The 22540-nt window shown below is 40.2% G+C and overlaps 2 protein-coding genes across 4 annotated transcripts in view; both read left to right on the forward strand.

Annotated features, from left to right (window-relative positions):
- The window catches only part of lctla (lactase-like a), an 18399-nt gene extending 13278 nt beyond the window's left edge, over positions 1–5121 (forward strand). For both annotated transcript variants that reach the window (XM_061276310.1, XM_061276309.1), the window contains 7 exons: positions 1219–1273; positions 1579–1740; positions 2528–2802; positions 3052–3178; positions 3241–3440; positions 3519–3582; positions 4614–5121. In XM_061276310.1, the coding sequence (XP_061132294.1) occupies positions 1219–1273; positions 1579–1740; positions 2528–2802; positions 3052–3178; positions 3241–3440; positions 3519–3582; positions 4614–4729 (999 nt within the window). In that variant the 3' untranslated portion in view covers positions 4730–5121. The remainder of the gene's footprint in view (positions 1–1218; positions 1274–1578; positions 1741–2527; positions 2803–3051; positions 3179–3240; positions 3441–3518; positions 3583–4613) is intronic.
- Positions 5122–6267: 1146 nt separating this feature from the next.
- Positions 6268–22349, forward strand: tipin (timeless interacting protein). Of its 2 annotated transcripts, XM_061276051.1 has the most exons (10): positions 6283–6343; positions 7822–7918; positions 8446–8564; positions 18616–18721; positions 18837–18930; positions 19997–20072; positions 20146–20268; positions 20355–20409; positions 20479–20694; positions 21864–22349. In XM_061276051.1, exons 4-10 carry the CDS (start codon positions 18628–18630, stop codon positions 21989–21991), a joined length of 786 nt encoding a protein of 261 aa, XP_061132035.1. In that variant the 5' UTR covers positions 6283–6343; positions 7822–7918; positions 8446–8564; positions 18616–18627; the 3' UTR covers positions 21992–22349. The 2 variants fall into 2 exon arrangements, with proteins under 2 accessions (XP_061132034.1, XP_061132035.1); XM_061276050.1 differs by lacking the exons at positions 7822–7918; positions 8446–8564 and having other exon boundaries at positions 6268–6343.
- Positions 22350–22540: the final 191 nt, after the last annotated feature.

Here is a 22540-nt window from a genome sequence, read left to right on the forward strand (position 1 = left end):
CGGGTGCCCACCAGTGGGTTCGGGGATTGCCGCCACGACAGGCACCAATGACCTTACGGCCACAGCTCCGGTCGGCCGCCTCAACAATGGAGGCGCGGAACATGGTCCACTGGAACTCAATGACCCCCGCCTCCACCGGGACGTGGGAAAAGCTCTGCCAGAGGTGGGAGTTGAAGCTCTTCCTGACAGGGGATTCTGCCAGACGTTCCCAGCAGACCCTCACAATACGTTTGGGGCTGCCAGGTTGCATCTTTCCCCAACATCGCAGCCAACCCACCACCAGATGGTAATCAGTTGACAGCTCCGCCCCTCTCTTCACCCGAGTGTCCAAAAAATGCGGCCGCAAATCCGATGACACGACTATAAAGTCGATCATCGAACTGCGGCCTAGGGTGTACTGGTGCCAAGCGCACACATGGACACCCTTATGTTTAAACATGGTGTTCATTATTGACAATCCGTGTCGAGCACAGTAGTCCAATAATAGAACACCACTCGGGTTCAGATTGGGGGGGCCATTCCTCCCGATCACGCCCTTCCAGGTCTCACTGTCAGCAACAACAGTCAGGACCCGTCCCCCCACCCGAAGGCGGAGGGAGGCTACCCTCTCGTTCACCGGGGTGAACCCCAATGTGCAGGTGCTCAGCCGGGGAGCAATAAGTATACCCACACCTGCTTGACGCCTCTACCGTGGGCAAGTCCAGAGTGGAAGAGAGTCCAGCCCCTCTCGAGAGGGCGTGTATCGGAACCCAAAATGTGTGTGGAGGCAAGTCCGACTATGTCTAGTCGGAACTTTTCTGCCTCGCACACCAGCTCGGGCTCCTTTCCAGCCAGAGAGGGGACATTCCATGTCCCAAGAGCCAGCTTTTGCAGCTGGGGATCAGACCGCCAAGGTCCCTGCCTTTGGCCGGGACCATATTTTATTCCTTATTTTGATGGATTAATTTTGTAATCAATATGGCTGTTTCTGGACTCACCAGTATGCACTCTGATAAGAAGGAGGCAGTCCAGTTGACTCTATTTGCAGGGGATAGGGACCAGGCTGGCCTGCAAATAGTGGTTATTGAAATACCTTTTTTTTGTAAAACAACTCCAAAGTTGGGTGAAATTGTCCCAACCTCCTGGTTCGGTTCACTTTTAAACCCAGCAGTTTTTAGGGTGTATGACTTAATTGTTGCACACGGGATCTGAACATCATTTCTATTTGTTTTACCACAGGCACATGCTAAGGTTTGGCACACATATGACAAGGGATGGAGAAGGAAACAGAAAGGTATGAAGGAAAGGAAAACAGATGATTCATGATGGTCAGATCATTGTCACTGCAGGGCATAAACAACCCATGGTCAATGTGTTTTTTCATAAAGTGATACTAAATACTTACTTCGTGGGTGTGTTTATTTATAAATTACTGATAATTAAAGCATTGAAAATGGCTTCCTCGCTTTGACAATGCAATGTTAATGGCTGGCTCAGCAAAACACCTCTTTTCTGGTTTGCTGGAAAGTGATGGTTTGGGAGATAGATGGATTCCACCTGACAATATGATGAAACCAAAAAATACCCGTTTGCATTCAGGTCTAGTTGGCATCTCGCTGACAGCTGACTGGGGTGAACCAGTAGACACCAGCAACCAGAAAGACATTGAAGCGGCAGAGCGATACATCCAATTCTACCTGGGATGGTTTGCCACACCCATCTTCAATGGAGACTACCCTCAGATTATGAAAGAATACATTGGTATGTCTTAATCACATATTACAATCTATTTACTGATACTACTACTACTACTACTACTACTACTACTACTACTAATAATAATAATAATAATAATAATAATAATATTTTAAGTGTTTATTTGACCTTTATACGATTAGGTTAAGTGTTTGGTCAGCGACAGACATTATTTACTTTCTTAGATAGATAGATAGATAGATAGATAGATAGATAGATAGATAGATAGATAGATAGATAGACAGACAGACAGACAGACAGACAGACAGACAGACAGACAGACAGACAGACAGACAGACAGACAGACAGACAGACAGACAGACAGACAGACAGACAGACAGACAGACAGACACAGATAGATAGATAGATAGATAGATAGATAGATAGATAGATAGATAGATAGATAGATAGATAGATAGATAGATAGATAGATAGATAGATAGATAGATAGATAGATAGATAGATAGATAGATAGATAGATATAACCCGTGCAACACAACCCGCAAGACATATGGGCGCAAAATGGCCCCAAATATGCTAAAGTCTACCAAAATAGTTCCCTACATATTTGCAGTATTCAGTTGAAAATAGGTTGACCAAATCATTGTATTCTGTTTACACAATGTCTCAATTTCACTGGTATTAGGGTTTGTATTTGAGAGTCTATTATTTAATTCCTTTTATTCAATCACTGTGGTGGGGTAAAGAGTAAAAAAACCAAGATAACATAGAAAGCTTTCTGTCCCTGTCCAAATACTATTGGAACTAACTCTATATATCTTCCCACCATTAGGCAGGAAGAGTGGCCAACAGGGCCTTGGAGCTTCGCGGCTGCCGGTATTCTCAGCACAGGAAAAGAGTTACATCAAGGGTACCTGTGACTTCCTGGGCCTCGGCCACTTCACAACTCGTTATGTCACCCAAAAAAGTTATCCATCAAGCATTGGAGACAGCTACTTTGCAGATCGAGACCTGGCAGAGTTGGTTGACCCACAGTGGCCGGACCCTGGCTCTGAATGGCTCTATTCTGTGCCCTGGGGCTTCCGACGCTTGTTGAACTTTGTCAAGGTACACATAATTTGCATTGAACTGTATTGTAGATGCTTTAATGAATGTACGGCATTTTAAGCAACTCAAATTTGAACAGTCTTTACGATTACACTGAATAAAGTAAGCCACTGTATCATTAGACAAAACCATTACCCAAAAAACGAAAAGTGAAATATTAAAGCCCTGTTAAGGACACATGCTTCATACAGTTACATGAATACAAAAGGGTTGATTAATGTTTGCCATATTTGAAAATATTTCCTATAGACTCAGTACAGGAACCCAATGATCTATGTGACAGAAAACGGCGTATCAGAGAAGACACTGTGCACTGACCTCTGTGATGACTGGAGGATGCAATACTACAAAGATTACATCAATGAGATGCTCAAAGGTGAGTCCACTATACCGAAGCGATTTAAAGTTACACAATATTTCTACTGATTTGTATTATAGCTGTCAAGGATGGGGTAAATGTCAAGGGCTACACTGCCTGGTCCCTCCTGGATAACTTTGAGTGGAATGAAGGCTACTCCGAAAGATTTGGCCTCTACTATGTCGACTTCAGGAACAAAAACAAACCACGGTACCCAAAGGCTTCAGTCCATTACTATAAACGCATCATCAGCTCTAATGGCTTTCCCAATCAGAGAGAGGTAAACTGGAATAGCACACTTAAGCACATTTCCGCTGGAGATCATGCAGCGTTAAGTGAGATTTTGTGGTTCATACAGGTGGAGGGTTGGAAGAGGAAAGCAATAGAGACGTGTTCTTCTAGTAACCAGCTGCTGGCAGCAGGTAAGCACAATACAGCACTTTTACAGGAGGGACTGATAAGCCAAATGGAACCAAACACAAGCTTGTTTCTTCACTATCTTATGGGGATTTTCTTTGCTTTGCCCCCCCAGCTAGAAGAAAATCCCAGGGAGGTTAGGCACATTCAAGAATGCAAAAGACTTGGCCAGTTCATGATGAAGTTTAGGTACAAGTGTAGAAATCTCAGATCCACTCGATTCTCGCAGCAGAATTATTTGATTTGCTCACCACTCTATATAAAATATCATATTATATTTCAATATTAACATAAAACATGGATAGGAATCAAGAGGATTACGGCCAATGAAGAAAAACGGTAAGTGGGATCCTGATTTTATTCTCAGAAAGGGAGAATTATGACTTTAATCACAGAATTCTGACTTTAAAGTGAGAATTGTGACTTTAATGTAGAATCCTCACTTTCTCGCTTTCTGACATTAAAGTCGGAATTTTTCACTGGCCCTAATCCTCTTCCATAGAGTCATAATGATATTCAAAAAGCATTTGATAAATATCTATATAAGACGTAGACAACGAATGGGCCTTGAATTTTTACAGTACTTTAAATGCGCAGTACCAGTCAAATGTTTCGACATACTGTACCTTCTCATTCAATATCATGAGCAACGCTTTCTAATCAGTGAGTCAAAAGATTACAGATACTTAAGGTACATCTGCACCTGTTATGCAATTGAGTGTTATCAAAAAAGATCATGTTCAGTTTTGATTGACTCTCTGACAGAGGTATTGAACAAAATTATATTCATTACTATGTTTGAAATTTGCTGTATTGCCACATTACTAAAGAGATATTTCTAGTGTGAAGTCCACCTGATATAACCACACGTGCAGGTAATATTGTTTGGTGAGATACAATAAGCAACAGTTCAATTAAATAAGAATCGTCGTTGTTCATCTCATCCAATCTTTCTTAATTAAGATAATAATGAGGAGGATTACATCAACTCGCACAAATTTCACAGATGTTTCAGTCCCTCTCCTATGTGTTTCAGATCCACTGATAGGCCACATGGAGATGGTGACAGAGATTGTGGTTCCCACTGTGTGTACACTATGCATCCTCCTCAGTGCAGTCTTCCTCATGTTCTTGCTGCAAAGACGCTTGTGAGATAATCAGACACCTAATCACAGGTCAATATGAGAGTGACAGATTCATTTACACGTACAAAGTCAATAGAATTTATTGAAATGGTGTTCCCACTGTAAGCAGAATATCAGAATAGCCTCTACTTGTCATACTTTGGAAGAATGGATTACAGTTTGCTATTTGACTTTGATTTCCCCCCTTGGTCAAATTTCAAACCATGGGAAATAAAAGTTGACCCCTGTGAATTATTGTGCAAAATCAATTTTGAAACATTTTGGTTATATGGTCACACAAGTTAAGCAAACTAAACAAATGGATCAATGAATATCACAAATAAAGAGAGATGGATTAAAAATAATGATACAACTACAAAGATAGTGAAAACCGTAAATTAAAACACATAATTAGACTTAGACAGACTTTGTCATTTTGTAAACACTTGGTGCACACAAAACGAAATTTCGTTGCATACGGCTCTCCACAATGAAATGATAGTTCGGCTGAATAAATAGTGACATTACTATATGAATATGAAATAAGATAAGTATGAGTGCAGCAGTGATAAAGCATGTAAACAGTGCAGGAAACAAAAACAATAATTACAAAGTGCGCAGAGGAATGCTAAGTTGACTGTTCAACAGTCTGACGACAGTAGGGAAAAAACTGTTGCAGAACCTGGTGGACCTGCAGCGGATGCTGCGAAACCTCTTCCCAGAGGGTAGCAGGGAGAACAGACCTTGGTGGGGGTGTGATGGGTCACTGATAATATTAATATTAATAAATATAATGTGATAATATGATGAAATGTGCTTGATGTGGTGTGGGGTGGTGTGTTGTGATATGATATCATATAGTAATTTATATAATCTGATGACACTCTAGTTTGATTGTTTTTATTTGTCATGAACTGAAACAACTACCATCACTCTATCAGCCTATAACGAATACCCGTACTGAACAAAACTATAAACACAGTACCTCTGTTTTTGCTTCATTCCTGAGCAGAACTCCAAGATCTACTTTTTCTATGTACACAAAATGCCTGCTTTTCCTCAAATATTACCAAAATTGTCTCGGGCTAAATGTATGCTAGTAAGCTATTTTTCTTTGCTTAAAAAAAACAAAAACAAAAACATTCACCTCAGAAGTGTGGCATATCAAGCTGAAGTTGCACACAGACCCCACTAAATAATAAATTGCACATTTTAAAAGGGCCTTTTATTGTCGAGCACCAAAGGCACACGTGCAATGAACATGTGGTCAAATCGGCATCATGTTTGCTAAAGCTTCTTGGGTTTAATATATAGTATTTACAGTTAAGTTACAAATTTAAAGTATAATGATAATCACGTGTGCAAAAAAAATCCTACTAACACAAAGTCAGCAAATTGTATTCGTAAATTAATGGCATAAAGGGGCGGGGGACTTTGACTGTGAAACTACATTTCCAAATCAGCAAATGAACGATGCATGTCAGCATTCGTGCCGCTTTTTCCACATCCAATATGGCGGTGATGTCTACGCACGATTCCGCTTCCATACATATCTATGAAAAATGTGTTCGCACCGGAAGTCGTTACCTGAAACGTCCGTGTGTTCTACGTTACTCGCTGAATTCAGTGGACTAGCTGACTGGTAAGGAATATCTTGACCTAATTTGCGCTGTGAATATGAGTGATGTAAATGTATATTATGATGAATGTTTTTAGTTTCAGTGAATGCATGCCGAAACGCGATATTTGGTTTCCTCAACATGCGTTTAATTCGAACGTAACGGTATTTGACAAATTTAGCGTGTTGACTCTAAAGAGTCGTATTGCGATAACAAAGTAAGTTTGAACAGTAGAGTAGGACAAACTGACAGATGGAAGTCATAGTGTCATATAAACAGCAAAATAGTTTCAGTTTTTTGCTTCGTATTCTGGGTTGGTTCCCGCCATAATGCTGGGGCGGAAGTGGCGTCAAACATCGTCCAGCTACTACTGCGCATCCGTTATGAAAGGGTTTTTGTTTTATTTTTTGTTCATTTAGTCATTTTTTTCTTTAGAATTGAGTAATATTGTACTGTTCAAACATTGTTATCAAAGTTATCTCTATTTCAATTTCATCTCTCGTCACTTCACAAGTGCTACAATTTCATTTGATATCTTACTATTATATTTACTTTGTAGCTACGTACTTCTTTTAAAACAGATGCAATGACCCACATTCCCATAATTAAACTGAAAATGCTATTATGTCCGTCATGTATTACAAAAGCAAGCAAGAATATAAAATTTGTTATCACGTTTCTCTGCATTGCAAAGAGCAACTAGGGGACAAAACATGTGCTCATTGATAATTTTCCCGTGATGTCACGCACATCTGGAGACCACCATGTGGAAGGATCACGATTATTTTTTTTCCCATTGTATTTTGATTTTGAAGAGTTCCATAACTTGTCTACAATTCCAAACCTAGAAACCTACAGAATACAGTATTAAACATTTAACTCAAGGTCATTCGCTTTATTCTTTGAACAATATTCAAACAAAAAATAAAATAGCTATTCGACTGTCTTTAGTGAGTCAATGACTTGAAATTACGTCTCACAGTGAATGCTGTATCAGTAAAACACTGCCTTGATGGCCTCGTGTAAACCCAGACTCCAGTCATCATTGTGTGATTTGTTTTGTTTTTTAACATTGGAAAACAGATGCAAATTACATTGCCTTTTTATTAGATGCTTTTGTCAGCAAAAGTATCATTAAGCAAGTGTATCTTAATGTTTCGGTTTTTGGCCCTGCAGTGTATAACAGTTGGTCTTATTTAAATAAAACCACCCTCATACCAAGTTTCTCCACCCATGACTTGGCATAAACCTTGGTGAAGATCCACCATTTTCCCTCGCAGGCGAGTGACTGACTACATAGAATTGCTATTATTATGAAGTAAAAAGCTAAACAGACTTGCCACGTTGTTGGATGCTTAGATTGTCACACATCATTACAGTGCCTCCCAGCCAAAGAGGACTTCAGGAAAAAGAAGATTCATTTTATTTACAATGGAAACAATCGGCCTTCTGTCAGCAATAATCTTGTCTGTGCCCACCACTTTGCGTTTGACTGCTTTAGCAACCTCGATCAGTGTAAAGCTGTACTGGCGATGAGACCGTTCATAAATGACGGATCAATACCAACTGTCCGTGGCAAAGACACAGATGAGGGAACTGTAAGTATTTAAACAAATGTTTCTCTACTTCAGACGTTTACCTTAGCTAAGACTTGACATAAGGATTCATTTGTCAACGGTACCATATTATTTACAAACATGTTAATGCAAGTACAGTAGTTTGTAATGTGTGAGTGTAATTTCAACAATCTTGTGGTACTTTACATAACTAAATTGAGTAAATAGGTTTAATGTTATATAGACTCAATGGAGGAGAGTTCAGTTTAATGGAACGCATGATTTGTGTAACCTAACAATACGTAGGACAAATTTCATTATCTTTTGTGGGTTAAAAAAAATGTAGCTATATTTTTGGTATTGACTTTGTAGGTAGGATGTCGTGATTCCTACTATCTGATAATCATAGGGTCGATATTTATTGTGCATACCTAATACTAGTCATTTTTGGTTGACAAGATTGGAACAAATCAATAAAATGCTTTGTGTGAATGAGTTCTGGAGACTGATAATTAGAGCCATATTGACATGGAAAAAAAGATTCAAAAATAGTTACTGTCATTGTGTAGACTACCAAGTCTGCACTGGCGGCTGTGGTACATCATGTGGCCTGCTAGATGGACGGTCACATGCAGAGTTGGCATTCAGCTGTCTATGCAAACACTCCAACGGAACCTCAAGAGTACAGGTTTGTTGACATGATGTTTGTGTGCTGATTGTTTATGTCTACTATCTACAATTTACCGTAATTTTCGGACTATAAGTCACGGTTTTTTTTCATAGTTTGCGTGGGGGGGCGACTTATACTCAGGAGCAACTTATATATATATTTTTTTTCACAAATTTTTACTTGATCATTAACACTTAACACAAGTATAGTTGACCACTTCACATGTTATTTTTAGTATAGTTGATCACTTCACATGCTTTGATATCTTTATCTTGAACATATTCAAAACATGAAAAATAGAGAGAAAAAATCAAATAAAGTAATTAACAACTTAAAGCGCCCTATCCTCTGGACATGTCCTCTGTCACCAGGATGACATAAAGGACGAGAAATTTGATCGATGGATTTAATGATTTGGAGTGACACAAATGGTTTAATAATATTGTTGTTTATGTGATAGTTATTTAAAATATAGTTTATATATCGTTGTATGGGCCTGTGGAATAATTTGAACTGCGGCGCGGCACACGGCATTGTTGACAAAGGACGATCGATAAAAGACGAGAAATTTGATCGATGGATTTAATGTTTTGGAGTGACACAAATGGTTTAATAATATTGTTGTTTATGTGATAGTTGTTTAAAATATAGTTTATATATCGTTGTATGGGCCTGTGGAATGATTTGAACTGCGGCGCGGCACACGGCATTGTTGACAACGGACGATCGATGGATTTAATGAATTGGAGTGATACAGATGGTTTTATAAACGTGTTATTTATGTAATAGTTTTTTTTAAATAACTGAATGTTACGTCAGGCCCGTTCTCAGCTCCTCGTTTGTGTTTGTCACGTTAGCATACCGTATCGTTTAGCCTGTTGTTGCTCGTTCATGGCTGTTCTTGGTGTTGGATTTTGTCGAATAAATTGCCCCCCAAAATGCGACTTATACTCCGGAGCGACTTATATATGTTTTTTTTCACATTTTTGGGCATTTTATGGCTGGTGCGACTCATACTCCGGAGCGACTTATAGTCCGAAAATTACGGTACTCTTTTTGTGAATTTGTCCAGACTAATGGAAGCACACAATCACAATAATACCTGCATTACTACAAAGATAATCATGACCACAGAGGCAGCGTAAACTGCCAAGTTGCCATCAAGTTGTGGTCTGCCATCCCTCAAATGATTCCTTCTCAAAATGCATGAAGGCATACATAAAAAAAACATATACAGAAATATTTAATGTGCTGTGAGAGCTCATCAGCGCAGCCGCAGGAAATTACCTAATGAGGAGAAGTAATGATTACAAATGTATCTTTGTTAATCCATGCCAGTGATATATTAGTGACATGAATAACAATTCCGAGCTCGTCTCAAACACAGAAGGTGTAATAAACCTGTGGAATACGTGTATAGACAAAATCAGAACTTTGCACCCACCATATGATATAGCCTAGATGTGCAAAATGTCCACATTGGTAACTGACCCAATCTCAGTCTCGGGTAAGAAATGCTTCACCTCTACCCTCTTTCAGCCACTCACCCGCACAGCCACAGACGGGTCAAAATTCCCACGTACACATATCCCCACGCCGTTACAAAATAAAATAATTCTTTAATGTCGAGGACGAAAGTAAGATCTTTGAACCATTAGAATGAATTAATCTAGTCTTCCCTTTTTTTAGGCACCCTTCAACGGCTCACTTGAATCACCGTCCTGCATAGAAGTAGGTTCTAGAAGCTCAACTTTTGATTCCACTAGACCAGGGGTGGGCAAACTACGGCCCGCGGGCCACATCCGGCCCACGGGACCGTTTAATCCGGCCCGCCAACCCTGAACAAATTGTATTATTAAACTTTTTTTTTTTGGTCATTTTGCCTGCAATGACTGCGTTTTCCCAGTAGATGGCGAAGCGCTCGCCTGCGCATTTACTACCGGAAGCCGTGTCAGAAAGCTCGGTGCACACTCACAAGTGCGTGTACGTACTCAGTAGTACGGACTTGGCGCACTCTCGCTCTATTCGTATCAGTCCCGAATTTAGAGCGTGAGCTTTGACGACAGCATTCTTATAATTCGCGCGCTGAGCTTTCAGATGCAGTTTTGCGCTAAAGCCACTCACAAACCTTCCCCTGGAATCCTTCCATTAAAATGAGTGGCCCGAAAAAAAGAAGTGAGTGCCGAATGTTAAAAAAGAGTGGACGATTTGGCTCGACGTACGCGACGTGACGTTCAGCCACATCAACATCAACCCGTCACAGATCAAGGTAAACGGACCAACACCTCGGATCTCGCCTAAGAATTGCCACAACAAATTTTACTCCAGACTATGACGCACTAGCAAAAAAGGGAGACCAACAACACTGTTCCCACTGAAAATGAACGGGAGGCTCTCAAGTTTATTGTAAAAAAATGCATTTTGAATATGATTTGTACACATAGCAGGGATTGAAACTAGCGACCATTCTCATTTTCAAACAATGCAGGATGCTCAAGGACATTGATGCACCACCTATTTGCGACTAATCTTAACCTGTAAAGTTCTTAAGGCTTACTTTAAGGAGGTGTTTCCCGTTTCCTCACCTCTGTTACCAGGTGTTTGCGAGTTAAAACTCTGCTCTGATTTTCAGATACCCCTCACCGTGTTGCTGTTTTGATTACTTTATTTGGATGTATGCTTTCACCGATTCTTCAAGATGATATATTTGGTCAGAATATTTGCCGTTTGATGTGATCTCATAAGATAAACATCTTTCATTAATCTGACCTGCAGGCACTGAAGTGATGGAGATTGTTATTCATAATAACAGTGTCGTATTTTATGAGAATCACTGATAGCAGTTTTTTAGTGAATTATTACTATTTTTTTAATGCTGTTAATAAATGCATTTGTTTTCAAAAAAATTGTTTGGAATATCCATGCTTTACTACCTACTAAAGGCCAAGATCTTTTATGCAATGACCTTTACAGGTCGCTTATATGACTTCACACAACGCCTACGTCCATCTGCTCCTTGTCCGGCCCTCCGGTCCAAATTTAGAACCCAGTTCGGCCCGCGAGTCCAAAAGTTTGCCCACCCCTGCACTAGACCATGTAAACTACCTCACTTAAAACTGGAGGAAGATGCGGGGAACGTATCAGAGGGCAGCTCTTCTATGGACATTAAAGACCCACTGGATCCCACCAATGAGGACCCTGGCATCGTTTTGGGTCAGCCAATGCAACATGGGTTTACTATATATAACACCACTATTTTGTTTCTTGATTCAAGCTCTAGCAGTTACTCTTTTTTTTTTTTCCCCCATTTCAAAACTTTGTTGTTTTCATAGGCTTGTATCTTCTGGTCCTGTTAATAAGATGGCAGCATACCGTATTTTTCGGACTAAAAGTCACTCCGGAGTATAAGTCGCATATTGGGGGAAATTTATTCGACGAAATCCAACACCAAGAACAGACATGAACGAGCAACAACAAGCTAAACGATAGGTATGCTAACGTGACATAAACACAAACTAAGAGCTGAGAACAAGCCTGACGTAACATTCAGAGTTATTCAAATAACTATTACATGAATAACACGTTTATAAAACCATCTGTGTCACTCCAATTCATTAAATCCGTCGATCGTCCTTTATGTCAACAATGTTGACAATGTTGACGCTGACGGCGCTTGCACTTCAAAATATTCCACAGGCCCATATAACGATATATAAATTATATATCAAATAACTATTATATAAGCAATAATATTATCAAACCACCTGTGTCACTCCAAATCATTAAATCCTTTGATCGAATTCCTCGTTCTTTGTCAACAACGCCACGCGTGCGCCCTGACGTCAGCCTTGTCGTTATTCCACAGATCTAGTATATAACTATATTGTAGCGTTGACAAAGTACAAGGAAAGACGTGGGTTTGGTAAACGGCTCTTTATTTAACAAAACAAGAGTTCTTACGAGCCAACAACTACTGAACTGTAACGATAAAAACATATACAAGTTGCTACACGAAATAAAATATATCAAATAACTATCACATAAATAGTTCACTGCCACACGGCCCCAAGCACCGCCGTCGACTTCCAGCCGTGTGACGGCATGGACTTCCATCCCCAAAGGTGGCACTTCCAGCCACGGAGGTGGAAGAGAGCTCCATAGAATAGGATCAGGCGTGCGTAAGAGCCATGTCCAAGCCCCAGCCATCCGGCCGAGCGCGGGCCCCCGATTTCCATCCACGGAGGTGAAAGAGAGCTCCGTAGAGTAGGACCGGGCGTGCGTCAAAGCCATGATAGTTTTTCCAAACCTTCTGTGTCACTCCAAACAAATGAATGTGTTTTGAGTGAAATGATTACCCATTAACCAGGAAGTACAGTTAATGGTGTTGTGAACCTTACAAAAGCAAATGGCGTTGTGGTATACTGCGTGGTGTCTAGTTTTTGGAGAAGGGTTTTGAAGCTGATCTACTGTGTATAGTACATCTTTGTAATCTCGTAATGGAAGGATGGTTGTATGTGCGATTTAGCAGAATGTGTTAGTGAGGATTTATTTTGGGAGAGAGCTTAATCTGCTTTTAACTTCCAAGAGAAGAGACCGTTTCTCTCAAAGGCAAGCGAACTGTCACGCCAGATTCCTCAGTTTGTAGTATGTGGCCAATTGAACAGCAGAGCCATAAAGGGGGGGGGGGGGGGGATCTATGTTTCTGTTTGTGGGAGGGTTCTGTTGAAGGTTATACATTTAGACTGCAAAGAGATTTTTGAGTGTTCTATTTTTATTTTAAATTGCCTTTCAAGATGACATGTCTGTTCTTGCTGTTGGATTTTATCAAATACATTTCCCTCAAAATGCGACTTATACTCCAGTGCGACATATGTATTTTTCTACTTTATGTATTTTATGGCTGGTGCGACTTGTACTCCGGTATTTATCGACTTGTAAACACGGTATTTATAGCTACAAAGACATTTGTGATCACAATTTTCATCTTGTCTAATGATGTTTTTGTTGTCTTTCTAAGACTCTATTTGGCAGCATTGCAATTCAATGAAAAGGCTGGTTGCCCCCAAGCAACTTCAGCTTTTAAGGAAGGTCAATGCACACCTGAATCAGGTAAAACAGAGCCAAGCTTACCCAAGTTGAAGCTGTTTACATTTGGTGTGTGGGTCACTCCTTAAAAAACATCGAACTGCTACCATAAAAATAAAATGAAAAAATATTAATGATTCTGTTAAAGTAGCCTTCTTAGCACAGAGACAAATTGTCTATTTATACAATTCTTGTCAATAATTCAAACAATGAGTGAGAAATCTGCAGAACTGTGACACTACTGGGTTAATACATTTTCAAATCTGTTTAACTTTTCTGCTTTTCAGATTGTTGAGAAACTCTTCGATCTCATTTTCAATATGGTGTGCCATTATCCTGCTCCATACCTGAATGAGATCCTACAGATCCGCATTCCAGAGGACCAGTCAGCCCTGTTTGATTGACCCGATGCACGGGAAGTAACCTAAGTCTCATGGTTCAACCACGGACTAGTCTGAATCCCACATACTGTCCAAGGGCATTGGAGAATTGTGTAGCATCTGCAGAACCACACATGCAAGGATTACCAGCCTGATCTGCCAAACCAACAACAGCTTGGAAACCTCCTATCAGCAAGATATCTGGAACAGCTGTGATTAGAAAAAGAAAAAAAAGTACAACTCAAAATGATAGTAATGTGTGTAAAGTGAGAGCTTGGTTAATGTACTGTTTTGTATTGTAACTACTATATTTGTGATGATAGTGTTTTGTGTTCTTCTATATTGGATTTGTACATTGTACGCATCAGGGCTGTGGACTCGGTCGGATTTTTGCACCGAGTCCGGCCTCTTGACCAGGAGTCCGAGTCCGGCTGTCCATTTTTTCTGTTAATTCATGTGACTGCTTAGTCTTTATTCAAGGCTAATTTAGATCAAAATCTAAATAATTACAACAGTTTTGTGATGGCTTTGTCTTTATTAAACATATAAACAAATACAATAAACAGATACTTTCAAGTTTTAATCATTAATTACACCATTATAGCTCAGACATTTATCTAAACATAAATAATTAGTGACGACCCCACAACTATTGAAACATCAATGATATAAGCTGGGTGACATAATCGTCCTTGACATTGGTACATAATGTAAACATTAGCCTAAGTGCAACTCAACGTGGCCCCATTGATCGTTTCCCCCCCAAATCTAGAGGCAAAACATTGTTCTCTCGCTGCTCCCGGGTTCTTCCATCTTGGCTGCGCGCGGGGCATTGTGGGTCTTGTACGTGCACGCACGCAGGCTGGCGGGCGCACCCGCAACAACTAAATTTGTCTTCATAACAAGCAAGCAGGGCTGTGGACAGTATTCCTACCAGCACGATGAAAATAAAATGGAACATATTTTTCTTATTGTCAGACTCGGTCAAAATCAGCACCGAGTCCGGCAAAAATGACCGAGTCCGGATCCGAGTCCACAGCCCTGGTATGCATGTATTTTACATGTGACCAAGTACCAAGCTTTACGTATATCCAGTCATTCTCTAAGTGTGGAAACTAGTACTAGAAAGAACGGTACGCAGTAGAGGTGTCAAAATGAATCGATTACCGTTTTTTTCCGTGTATAGTGCGCAAAATTTAACTAATTTTTTGTCCTAAAATCTGGGGTGCGCATTATACATGGGTACAAAATGTTTTTAATTTTTTTTTTTTTTTATTTATTTATTTTTTAAGTCCCAATGATCGTCACACGCAGGGAGGCAATGGGTCCCATTTTTATAGTCTTTGGTATGGTCTTAACTAGGCTGGATGTGATTTTTTTTGTTGGCGTTGATTTCTCCGACTGCCCGTAAACGCAGCACCGCGCTCCGTGCGCGCACTGGAAAGAGGCGGCTCTGTATGGGAGAGACGTTGAAGAGGAATAAAAACACCCTTGGAAACCAAAACTTGCCCCTCGTCGTGACTCGGAGCCGCAACAAATGTTTCGGATTTGTGTAGGGTACATTGTGACAGACAGCAAACGAGCAGGTGATCGAGCAAGCCTTGTCTGATACGAGAGCATTGCGGTCGCATGGAGCGTGTTTGAAGTGAACAGCAGAGAAGAAAGGAACAAGGCAAAGTGTTGTGAAATAAAATATTACCTGTAATACGGATTTAGGTAGAGAACTGAACTCTCGCTCTTTATATAGCTGACGTGTCTTGCGCATCCGTTCTGCGCATCTGTAATGGCGGCCTCCGTATGATATCCGGTTTGCGTGTGTGCGAGAGAGAGAGTGCGAGAGAGTGCGAGAGAGAACGCTCAACCGTAGCGCGCCGCCGACCGCCCAACTGCACCGCGCTGGTCGCATTATTGTGACAGAGCCGTCGCTGAAATTTAGAAGATATTTTTAAAGTCCTGATGTACTTTCTAAAATTTAAGTGGACCTCAGTGCGCACTGCGCAGGGAGCTTAATTTGGTGCGGTCGCGCAACCGCAGCGCGCCGGGCGCTCACTGTCGCATTGCTTAAAGAGCGCCTTTGTGTTTTAGGATGAACAGCAGAGACCAAAGGAACAAGGCAAAGTGTTGTGAAATAAAATATTACCTGTAATACGCATTTTGTTATTTGCTGATTGAAACTGCTAATTAAACTGTGGATTGAAACTAATAGGAAGAAAACAACTCTCGCTCTTTATGTATATAGCTGACGTGTCTTGCGCATTCGTTCTGTGCATTTTATTTCACAACACTTTGCCTTGTTCCTTTCTTCTCTGCTGTTCACTTCAAACACGCTCCATGCGACCGCAATGCTCTCGTATCAGACGCTTGCTCGATCACCTGCTCGTTTGCTGTCTGTCACAATGTACCCTACACAAATCCGAAACATTTGTTGCGGCTCCGAGTCACGACGAGGGGCAAGTTTTGGTTTCCAAGGGTGTTTTTATTCCTCTTCAACGTCTCTCCCATACAGAGCCGCCTCTTTCCCGTGCGCGCACGGAGCGCGGTGGTGCGTTTACGGGCAGTCGGAGAAATCAACGCCAACAAAAAAAATTACATCCAGCCTAGTTAAGACCATACCAAAGACTATAAAAATGGGACCCATTGCCTCCCTGCGTGTGTGACGATCATTGGGACTTAAAAAAAAAAAAAAAATTAAAAAAAAATTCATAAAAATTGGGTGCGTATTATACATGGGTACAAGCTTTTTTCCAGCATCAGCATGCCATTTTTAGGGTGCGTATTATACATGGGGGCGCACTATACACGGAAAAAAACGGTAATCATTCTTCAAATTAATGAACGATTTTGATCAGTCAATGAGTCACCGTTAGACTTAATAGTATAGTAAACATTTTCAGCTTCTCAACAGTAAATATTCTCTCCTTGCTGTAGAAATTAGAATTGTGTTAATCACGACACTTGCAAACATCTGCGTTTATGTTGGAAAAAACATTAGTCTAAATTTGATCTTATTTTCTGGAATGTTACAAACCGCACCAGTAACTTAACAGGATTCAGCATTTTTTAAATATACTATACATATACGTGTGTATGTGTGACACACACTGAAATACATACAGATACTGAAATACATACAGGTAACACTGTATATGCATCATTTCCACTCTTATCGCCCACCCCCAAATCCACAAACACATAACATGGATATTGTACCATTCTTATTGCCCACAGTATACTGTACAACACAAACACATAACATGGATACTGTACCATTAATTGATAAACACACCTCACGCAGTAAACAATTGTTTATCCCAGTATACACAAATTTAATATATATATGCAGTACATGCTGTACTGTACCCTTTGCCGCATACCCTGTATGGGTATTGTACACATTGTATTAAACTACTTACTGAATATCTTTGAAAATGTCTACAGAACTATGCTATTTTATTTTAATTTAAATTGAATATTTTGTATATTTTCCACTTGTCTGTTATTGTTACACTTGGAGTGAGCTTCGAATAGCATGAAATTTTTCACGTCAATTTTTCATTTGTTTTGACTTTTGTTTTAAAACTCAGTTTCGATCGTTATTTAGAGGTGGAATGCCCTTTTTTATTAGTTTTAGATTTTTACAAAAAAATTAAAAAATTGAGTATTTGTCAAGTACAACATAAAACATTGCTAAAGTACCGGTTTTTTCCATGTATAATGCGCAAAATTTAACTAATTTATTGTCCTAAAATCTGGGGTGCGCATTATACATGGGTACAAAAACCCCCCCCTTTTTTTTTTTTTTTTTAATCTGGATATGATACGGAGGCCGCCATTACAGATGCGCTTTCTTCTCTGCTGTTCACGTCAAACACGCTCCATACGAACACAATGCTCTCGTATCAGACGCTTGCTCGATCACCTGCTCGTTTGCTGTCACAATGTACCCTACACAAATCCGAAACATTTCTTTGCTATCGAGTTTGCTAGCCCATGCGCAGTGATACTGACCGGCAGAATAACGTCCAGTTGTTCCCAAAGATTATCTTTTTTCTGAAATAATTTTACACTTACGGACTTAAGTAGGGGTCAAAATTTGGGTGCGTGTTATACATGGGTACAGGCTTTTTTCCAGCATCAACATGCCATTTTTAGGCTGCGTATTATACATGGGGGCGCACTATACACGGAAAAAAATGGTATTGTGTTGTAAAATAAACAAAAATTCTCAAATGACTGTCTGACCTTTCTGTACAAAGGTACACAGCAATACTAAAATCCATGTAAAAAAATAAAGATGAAAACAAAAGGCTGTTTTTGCTTTACTGTAATTCTAGTTTTTCTCAGATTTATCAATGTAAGATTTTCTGTATTTTTTTAAAGCAATTTCATTTTAATTTTCTGATTTTGTTATTTTATTTTTCAGTTATTTAGTTTTTAATGCTAACATCCTAGCTTGAAGAGCCATGAGAACTGCTCACTGTTGTATGTGTAATCTTAAAGAGAGTGCCATTTACAATGAGTTTTTTGTGGGGGGAGGGGGTGGAAAATATTAAATCTGACTAGGAAGAAAAATGTCGCTCACACACATTTAACATTTTCTACAGGGGGTAGACATCATGGTGAAAACACTTGGAAACGATAGCTTCGAGACTTTCTCACCCCTCCCTCCGCCTCTGTCCCCGGGCCAGCCAGGAGACGCTTTTGGGAATGGTGAGAAGTAACACGCAAGCTGCCTTCATGTGTATCCAATTTTTGACAATTATACAAAGTATAGAGGCACCCTTGCCTGAGTGATAAATCCTCAATTTCTGTGTTGCTGTTGCAGATGAGGAAGCTGCCGAGGTGTCCAAGCTTGCTGAGGTTCCTGCGGCCAAAAGGAGAGTCGTTAGGAGACCACAGCCCAAGCTGGACTCCCAGAGGTTGTTGTTTCCCCTCATGTACTTGAAAAAACTTTGCAGTATAGCGTGTGCCAATGGCTGTGATAAGTCTGTGGCCATACCCCCCTTGCACGGCCCCGATACAGATCATGTTAAAGATTCCCCACAGTGATCATCAACAGGGATTTAACAAGGTCAGGAGCAAATATTAATTTGGAAAAATATATCAAGAAGCAGCATTTGCCTTTTCAAATGACTTTTTTTTTAACAATTCTAAGAAATCACAATGTCCCATCACTAGTGAGATCTTTTTAGAACTAGCCCACGGACTACCTATGTGGTCCTTGGGGGCACTGTGTTTGGAGCTTGATCTACAGTATTTCCAGTGGTTTGTGGTGTGAGGCCCACTTACAAGTTAAAATAAATGAATAGACCGGTACGCCTATGCAACTGCCCAGTTGTTCTTTGACACATTTTAAGGATCTTCGGAAAAGTAATGCAATAATTACGTTCTCTGGTAGTTTACTACTAGTTTACTAATTACTACATTTATGAAAGACCACTTAAGTTGCCAAATACTTTTGTCTTTCAAATGATACGTTTTTGGCACGGTGTAACAGTGGTGAGCACGTCCGCCTCACAGTAAGGAGGGTGTGGGTTCGGGTTCGATTCCACCTCCCTGTGTGGAGTTTGCATGTTCTCCCCGTGCCCACATGTTTTTTCTCCGAGCACTCCGGGCTTCTCCCACAACCCAAAAACATGCTTGGTAGGCCGATTGAACACTCCAAATTGCTCGTGAGTTCAAGTGCGGATGGTTGTTTGTCTCTGTGTGCCCAGCAATTGGCTGGCAACCGATTCAGGGTGTTGCCCGCCTACTGCCCAATGACTGCTGGGATAGGCTCCAGCACGCCCGCGACCCCCGTGGAGACAAGCAGTATAAAAAAAATTGATGGATGGACGAAGTTATCTTTTTATAGTAAATGTTTTTATAAAAAAAAAAAAAAATTGTAGGACTTTTTTCTTCTGGCTCGATATATTCCTACCTATATACATAATTATGACATACTGCTGGTCACAAAGGGTTCAGTGTTAAATGTTTTCTCATCAGGCTGATATCTGAAAAAGGACTTCCAGCTCTGCGAACACTTTTTGACAATGTCCATTTTAAAGGAAAAGGCCATGAGGTAAGACTAGACATAGCAGCTCTGAACAGATGAACAGAAAGGTTGTGAGCTTCATGATGCATGTGGTATCCAGGCGGAGGATCTGCGACTGCTGATGCAGAAGATGGAGAACTGGGCTCACAGGTTGTACCCCAAACTTCAGTTTGAAGATTTCATGGACAGAGTGGAGAAGCTGGGCGCCAAGAAGGAGGTGCAGGTAGGACAGGCGGAGGAATGCTTGAACCATCTTGTTTCCTACACTTGCAGCATTTGTAGTTGGCTGATATGTTGGTTCTGTGGCAGACATGTCTCAAAAGGATACGGTTGGACATGCCACTGACACACGAAGATTTTACTGGTAAGCGCTTATAAGGATGCCCTCTGTGTGAAACAGTCTTGGTTTCAGATAGCATTTTTCTGTTTTCAGGTGAAGATGATGCTCCGCTTGAACACGACATCTTGGAAGATTCCGATCCATTTAGCAGTCAGAGGTTCCCCAGCGATCCGCAAGGGCCAATCCACTCTACCCCAGCGCCTGCTGGTCCGCCTGCCCCCTCTCTCACAGAAGATCAGCGCCAACGCATGGAGCTAAACAGACAGCGAGCCCTGGAGAGGAAGATGGCTCGCCAGCAGCAGCTAATGGGTAAATATGTCTAGTACATTGATCCTAAAACAAATCAAGAAAAGATAAAAAAAATAAATAAATAAATAACAACCGTATTTTCCGCACCATAAGGCGTTTCGGGTTAAAAGGCGCAGACTCAATTGTGGGGTCTATTTTGGATTTAATCCAAACATAGGGTGCACCGCATTGTAGGGCGTATCCATGCCATCACTCACGGTAAACAAAAAAAAACGTCACGGGAGCAAGACAGTGAGTTCGGTTGTACTTTATTCTACTGTTTAACCATGTACTCTTCTGTACTCACATTATTATTAATTGATATTCATAAGCAAATCGTCCAAGTTCTCATCTTCTGTATCCAAATTAAACAGTTGGGCAAGTTCACCATTAAACATGCTAAGTTTCTTCTCGTTGTTGTCACATATCTCTTCTGCAATGATCCTGGCTTTCCAGAAAGCTCTAATTGTGCCTCGTAAGCATGTCTTGTCGTCTATGCCATTTTTGATGGTCCTAATGCTGTTTTCTTTGCACAAACGATAGTATTAATTTATCAATAGCGGCGGAGGTATGTACTTTACGTGTTACGTACAGTCCTGTGATTGGTTTACAGCCCTGAGCTACGTAAAACATAATATGCTCTGATTGGTTCATCGGGTCTACATATTACGCCTGTATATTACCTATCTGTGTGGTAGAAGCCACACAAAACTACAGATTTGCAAAAATGAGAGTATTTATTTATCAATGGCGGCAGAGGTATGTACTCTACGTATTACGTACAGTCCTTATTGGTTTACTGCCCCGATCTACGTAAAACGTAATGTCCTCTGATTGGTTCATCGGGTCTACACATCACACCTGTATATTACGGAAGTCACACAAAACAACTTTGAAGATTTTGGAATTTGGTCCACACAAAAGGCGCACCTTATTAAAAGGCACACCTTCATTTTTTGAGAAAATTAAAGGCTTTTAAGTGTGCCTTATGGTGCGGAAAATACGGTAAGCCTAGCCTACATATGGTAAGTGTTAGAACTCTTCCAGTTTTAGGTCACAATTCTAAGTTGTAAAAATTTTTCATATCTGAAAATTCTGGCATTTGAACAGGGTTGTGTAGACTGTAAAATGAAACTACAGATTAAACAAATGTGAATAATGTGTCATGATGTTTATATGTGATCCTTCAGACTCTCAACCACTTGACTCATCATTGCAAACAGACGAGCCCTCGGTGAACACCGCAGAACATGGTGTCAACTATTCCCAAGGACAAGATTGTAAGGAGGATGAGCCAGGCAGAAGCAGCCCCCTTTAGCTGTCAATCAAGGCCTCTGAGTCATTCTCTTTGTGCAAGAACATTGTGACAGAGCCCACCCCTCCAGCCAGTAATGAGGATGCCGATAAATGCTGAATAATGCTCAGTACTTTACCCAATTTAGCATATATATAGAGAGAGATATATATCTAGATAGATAGATAGATAGATAGATAGATAGATAGATAGATAGATAGATAGATAGATAGATAGATAGATATTTTTTATATAACACTCATGACACTTTCAATCTATGCAGAAAGACCATACATGTTGTAATTAAAAGTGATGTTTCATTATGTAAATCTGTTGTAATTACTTTAAAGATAACAATAAAAGCAAATATCCAGTTCCTATATTCAGAAGAGTGTAACTAAATGAAATTAATAAATTAGTTGAAGCAATATTGCACATAGTGCCACTGGTTAGCAATTTCAAATGACCAACTTTTTTTTTTTTTATCCTGTCAAATTTGTTTAGCTCAGTGATCTCAACCAGCTCTTAAAGTGAGCTACAGGAAATGATCACTAAACTGTTAAAAAAATATAT

The sequence above is a fragment of the Syngnathus typhle genome, linkage group LG4, assembly GCF_033458585.1.
Source record: "Syngnathus typhle isolate RoL2023-S1 ecotype Sweden linkage group LG4, RoL_Styp_1.0, whole genome shotgun sequence".
Classification (NCBI taxonomy): domain Eukaryota; kingdom Metazoa; phylum Chordata; class Actinopteri; order Syngnathiformes; family Syngnathidae; genus Syngnathus; species Syngnathus typhle.